A 6,226-nucleotide genomic window follows, 5' to 3' on the forward strand; every position below is an offset into this window, starting at 1 on the left:
CGGAAATTATATGTCGAAAGTTGACGGGAAGATCATCTCCTTTGAAGTTTCAACCACTTCGTTGTTGTTGTCTCTCTTTTCGGAGAAAGGCAAATATCGGGAACAATTACAATTGCTCCCCGCGAAATACCAATTTTTTGAGGGAGTCATTTGATGCACTGGACTTGGTAGATAAGCCTTGGCATGGTTCGGATCTCCGTCTTAACGATGTCAACATGTATTCTCTTCCATCCACTCACCAAGATCGAGCTGGGTGATAGTGCCACTATGGTGTTCTCGTCCGACTTGTGGCTATTGGGCGTGTATGCTATGGTCATTGTTCCATCTACATGATGTCTCCTTGTGCAAAGGCTGGCTGTCTGGTGTCTGGAGCTTTTGCTAATGGTGAAAATATTGTGTGTGTGGATCTTGTCCCAGAGTTCATCGAGCTCTTCCTTCTGGTGGACTCTGGTCTCACTGCAACCCTGATGTGCTTGACGGTATTGTTTGGAACCGAGCTGCGGCCTGCGGATGGTTTCCATTTGGCTAAATTGGTGTATGATGTGCAATTCCAGGGTGTTGTGCCATCGCATAATATACCTTTGTTTCTCAATAATTTGTCTTGGGACTTGGATGTGACTATGTCAGGTTCGTGACCTGTTAGAGTAAAGAAATTGGGCTCAGCTCACAGGAGCATGGGGGAGGTCTGTGCTATTCCTGAAATGCTGTGAGATCTGGCGTGACTGTAGCATGAGAATGTTGGAATTGAAAAGCCTCCTGATCTACAGGTAGATGATGATAATTTGGGTTTGGGAGGAGGCAAGTCTTTGGCCCCTAGCTAGAGCGAAGTTCTACCGAGGGTAGTCAGGGCTCCAGCACCACCTCTTGTGACGGAGGAAAGTGAATCAAACCATTTCCTTGTAGAGAACTTGCAGATGGTACCTCCTGATTTATATGGAACTTCTTGACCTAAAGAACCTCTACTTTAGAAGGAAATATAAGCTCTGCAATGTTGAAAGTAAAAATATGCATAGGGAGAGAAGTGGAGGTTGGAGGCAGGTCTCTTGTATGTGCAACCAGGTAAATTTCTTGTCTGGCGCTTGTACCGCTTTGAAAATGTGAAATAAAATCATCACTCGACGATATTTTGGGGTGTTGATACATCAGTGGTTTAATGAATAATTAATTGAACACATCAAGCAGGATGAACTAAGGAATTTACTATGCAGCTAGTTTTTGTGTATTATACTTAGCTTATATGTAGAAACTAGTCATGATATCAAGTATTACTCTAATTTTAGTTATGATAAATGCCCAACTTGTCCCGAAATCAATTGTCATCCTTCCTTCTATATGCACAATGCTGGTTTTGTTTTGTATCTTATTTTGCTGTTGGAGTACACTGGTGCTATAATGATACTCACTTCTTTGGTATATTCAGCCTGTTTCAGAACAATGCATGCATGATCTTCCAGCAAACTTGCCAGATCCCATAGATACTGCCAAGCCAGCCCGAGGGTCTACAGACTGGCTCGTTCTTCTCATCGTGACCAGTTTTACTGAAGATCCTACCTTGTGGCAATCTCATGGATACTGCCGACCCAGCCTGGGGGTCTACAGCCTCTGACTGGCTCGTCTGTCTCATCGTGGTCAGTGTTACTGAAGATCCTACCTAGTGGTGTTCATTGGCAGATCATACATTTTTTAGGGGCTCTTACTAGGCCATGAATGACTATATTATAGCCACTGTTAGTTATACACCACATACTATTCGCATTGGAGTTCCCTGACATCCCCTGATACACTACACCCATGAGATATCCCTTCTTTATTTCAAAAATTTGAGGTCTTTTCTTGTTATGCGCTCACCGTGTAATGGCTTTGGTTCTGCGTGACATGCAGGGCCACCTCACCTACCACCTCCATCAGGGCTTGTTCTGTTAATCCTCCTCCCAAGAGGATTGGAGGGGATTGGCAAGGATTAAGATGTATTTTGACTTATAAGAGGTTTAAATCCCCCTCAAACCTCTTCAATCCCCTCGGTTCTACACGCAACCGAACAAGGCCTCAGCGAATGGGGAGGAATGCGAGGACTACGGCATGCACATCAACAGAGGACACGACAGGGAAGAGGGACCTGTTGGTGCGGCGGGGCAACAGGAAGTGGCTATCCATCAAGGTGCAACATCACGATGTTCAGGGGGCTGCCATAGAGCCACCGCTGAGAAGGCTGCAGCCAGCCTATGATGTATTGCCGCGACCAAAGTGCAGCACCAATTCTTTTACCGGTGCTGTGCTATCTCATTTGTCTGCATTTTGTATTATGCAAAAAAGGAAGAACAAAAAGGATAGAGTGGTATACATGTTTGGAATTTGTTTCAAGCTTTCTTGGATGATTGTAAATCAAATCTGCTAGCTAGGCATGTCCAAAGGAGTTGGCGACTTTGTGCTTTCTTTGAGCTTACTAAATTATAATCAAATTGATGACGAAAAGCTCTGAATGAATTGAAGTCAACAGCTACAAGTGGGTGCTCTTGAAAAAAATCCTAGCTGGATCACAATGATCAAAGCCAAGTTGACAGTTGTTCTGTTTTACTTTGCTTGAACTGATTTTACTTTGCCCTATGATGTGTCAGAGCAGTTGCCAGTTTTGCAGCAGTTCATATTGCTGGATAGGTGAATATCTCTAAACTCTTGCTAGCAAGTATGTACAATATTAGATATAAATCTTAAAAGTTTCTGTTTGATGAAAGGACAGTATCATTTTCTGGGGTCGTATTCTCGTCAGCTACACATATCCTTCCTTTTAAAGATTTTATTTCGTTCTGGCAAACCTTGGCCTTTGCTGTCCGTGCAAGCAGAAGAACCAAATTCAAATCATCATTGATGTCCCTGCAGTTGGTTAGTTGTTGTGCCGCCTCACTTTTTGACCGGGCCCAAATGTTTTCTGATTAAAAGACAATATACCATTTGTAGATTTCGTACATATAGAGAGGTAACTGACCTAGGGATGGGCTAACCCCCACCGTGTTTGAAAATTGTTAACATGATTCCTGCTCTTTCCTGGGACACACATGGCTCTGAATAAACAGTGAACTAAACCAAACACCCCACACTATATACATCCTCAATCCGAAAGCTTTAACCTGTAAGATTTTTCTCCTGTTTGTTTCTTTTTTGTCTTCATCTTCCATTCTCTCATTATTCATTTTCCAACACCTGGACCACGAGAGTCTAGGCAGGACATTAGGAGAAGGTGTTTCAGCCATTTATATGGTCAGAAATTCGGAGGGACCAAAATGAGCTAACACAAATTGTTTTGAGGATATATTTTGAATACTGCTAAGACCAACTCTGAGCTCTCGGCAATACGTTAAAAAAAAGTACAATGTGAATAAGATGTGAAATAGTACTACCATGACGTCAAAAGAACAATGTGATGATAAATGCCAGTACCATAATGCCAGAAGCCCAAAATATAAATATCACTGACAGGATTATCACATGTTTCTTCCAAAAGAGAACTGGCATACGTGAGGAGGCAGGAATCATAGAAGGTTGTACTACCTGAATAATGCATTGAGCTAGAAATGCAGAAAGAAAAGAAAAGAAAAAAAAAGCAGTCAAATCATACATTCGATTCGACTATCATCCAAGTTGCACCTGTGTCGCAGCCATCTGATCTCCTCTTGGCCGAAGCTACCTCCCTCACGCTTGAGCTTCCACCAAACGTCACGGCCCATGGGAACCTTATATACATGATGAGCCTTGATGAATTCTGTTTCAGAGGAAGCTAGGACCGTGCTTAGAGTAAGTCGGGGTGCAGCCAGCCCCCTTTCTAGCAGCCAGCTGTACATCAGCATCTTAAGTTTGCTTCTGTGCACGGTGAACTCTAGGTACCGTGGGAACGCAGGCAGAGCACTCAGGGGATAACCCGCCACATGCACAAGGAAGGATATCTTATAAGCAAGGGCGTCCGTCTTCTGATTCAGAATCCGAGGAGCAACCTTCACCATGTGGGCTACATGTTCTGGGTCCACCCCTTTCTCCACTAGTTTGTTGTACCGAGCTTGCAGGTTGGCGCCTTTTCCACGGATAGCTTTGAGCGCCTTCTCCATATCTTCCGAGCCTTCAATGAATCCTATGCGTCTTAAGAATTCCCTCTTCTCCTTGAGACAGGGTTCAGGTTTACATCTCGGTAGTCTGCTGACCTTTGAGCCAATCGTATAATTCAGCGACTGACGTGGTTCCTCCATTATGATCTTTCGCAGCCGTGCCTTCCCCACATTGAGTTGCGCAAGAATGGTGCTCGTGGCTTTCATGGGGGCAGCACCGAACATCCATCCATCAGAATCCAAAATCTTCTTCACATCACCATAGCTTATGCCAATGTCATGTAAGAAACATGATCCCTTCGATATGTTCCAACCGACATCCACGCTGTTAACATTGGGGTGGTTCAGAAAAAGATCAAGTAACTCCCTTTTTCCAGATCCAACCCTTTGCATGGTGTCAACTGTGGAATGTAGTTCCCCACCAGACTGTTCCAACAACAAATGTGGATTTTTCCTCACCACTTTACCAATGTCATCCTTGGTGAACCCCAGATCACTCAAGGACTGAAGAGCTTGGACCATTTTTGGCCAATTATAGGACACCCTTTCAGATAAGAACTGGCAGATCCAGTCTCGCTGAATCCCAATGTCGTCCAGCCACAGCAAGAACGTCTTCAGTTCCACAGCTGGGTCATGAACCAACACGGTCGGAGTAGAGACCACTAGTTTGATCACACTGGCCTTACTGAAGCCTAGACCCTCAAGGGCCTCGAGCTTAGATGCAAGAACGCCCTGGCCAAGACTAAACACCTCGGTAGCATTCCAGTATATTCTTCCAATCTTGCGGCGTGCGATGCTGTAACTGCATAGTGCATGGTAGCTCTCGAGCAGCATCTTGGCATCCACGAGGAATGTGAGGTCCTACGGCAAGAGGTAATCGCACTCGCTCGGCCTGAGGCCAATGCTCTCAAAGAAGGGCCTGAACTCGTTGACAGGGCGGCGGCGGAACAATCGCACCAGCGCCCTGCTGACCCTCTTCTTCACTTTTGACCTCAGCCTCGCCTCGTCTCCACCCTGATCAGCAGCCTTCGTCACCGCCTTGTTCACCTTCACCTCCTCCAGCAGCTCGCCGAGGAAGACAGGCGAGCGCTCGCTGATATGCTTGGCGTCAGTGAAGCACAAGCCGCGCTCGGCATGGAGGTAGTCCCTGAAAGTTGTCTGTGCGGTGCGGAACATCCATCTGTTCATCATCTCTTGCCTGACCTCGTCTGGATCCCCATCCTCCTCCCCGCCGTGGCTGGGACTGGGAGCGGTCGAATAGGGCTGCGACCGGATGATGAGGCCGATCGAGCCGACCCAGCTGGACGAGCACGATGGATTTTGGGCACGCCACCTTGGAACTCCGGACCGGAGGGCTGCCCATGCCCACCCCATCAGTGGCGGCGCTTGAAAGAAATCTTTGGAGGGGTGGAGCTGTAAAAAAAAATACAAAATCATACGAATACAACAAGTTAAATATTGCAAATATCAAGAAACTTGGATAATTATATTGATCTTCTTCACATTAGCTTACAAGATGTTCACTACAACTGAGATCTTCATTTCTTTGCACCCCTAAATAAAGTCCTATTTAACCATGGGCAGAATTCGGTTCACTCTAAAGGGCATTTTCTATTTCAGTACAAAATCCAATTGACAAGATCCATGACCAGATGACCTAATTAGAATTTTCCTCAACTAAGGGGATTTTTATTTTGTAGAATCAAACTATTTGAACTCTCCACAATCTCCATAGGCGAGAGATTGAGAGAGATCCAGCGAGGGCAGTCTGCTCACCGGCTCACTGAGGCACTGCGCGGCGTCGATGTTTGTCTGATGTTGTTGGCGGCGGAGGCAGGAGCCGAGGAGCGGATGTTCCAGCTAGTCCAACCCGGCCGGACACCAACCGGCGGTCGCCCCCCACGCCGGCAAGCCACAGCGGCCAACAGGCCGGACGCCGGTGCCCCACCCCGACGCAGCGACGCTCAGGCGTCTGCCGTCGCAACTCGCAAGTCCAAGGGGATTGAGTTGGTTGCTTTTTTTTTTCGAGTTTTTTTTAGGCAAAATTGAGTTGGTTGCTGGCTCACGGGGCTGGATTCGTTCGTCCGTAGGACTAGTACTACTTGATAAATAGGCCTTCTATGTTGTGGTAT

General features: G+C 46.2%; 1 protein-coding gene and 1 long non-coding RNA gene across 2 annotated transcripts; one reads left to right on the plus strand and one right to left on the minus strand.

The window, feature by feature from the left end:
• Positions 1-1,311: 1,311 nt before the first annotated feature.
• Positions 1,312-2,468, plus strand: LOC119302169. The gene is made up of 2 exons (XR_005147384.1): positions 1,312-1,628; positions 1,882-2,468. It is a non-coding gene; the product is annotated as an uncharacterized LOC119302169 (long non-coding RNA).
• Positions 2,469-3,416: 948 nt separating this feature from the next.
• LOC119322123 (transcription termination factor MTEF18, mitochondrial-like) lies at positions 3,417-6,148 on the minus strand. Its single transcript, XM_037595623.1, has 2 exons — positions 5,871-6,148; positions 3,417-5,507 (listed from the first exon to the last, which is right to left on the minus strand). Exon 2 carries the CDS (start codon positions 4,926-4,928, stop codon positions 3,603-3,605), a length of 1,326 nt encoding a protein of 441 aa, XP_037451520.1. The 5' UTR covers positions 4,929-5,507; positions 5,871-6,148; the 3' UTR covers positions 3,417-3,602.
• Between the last annotated feature and the right edge of the window lie 78 nt (positions 6,149-6,226).

Source organism: Triticum dicoccoides, chromosome 1B, assembly GCF_002162155.2.
Source record: "Triticum dicoccoides isolate Atlit2015 ecotype Zavitan chromosome 1B, WEW_v2.0, whole genome shotgun sequence".
NCBI lineage: Eukaryota > Viridiplantae > Streptophyta > Magnoliopsida > Poales > Poaceae > Triticum > Triticum dicoccoides.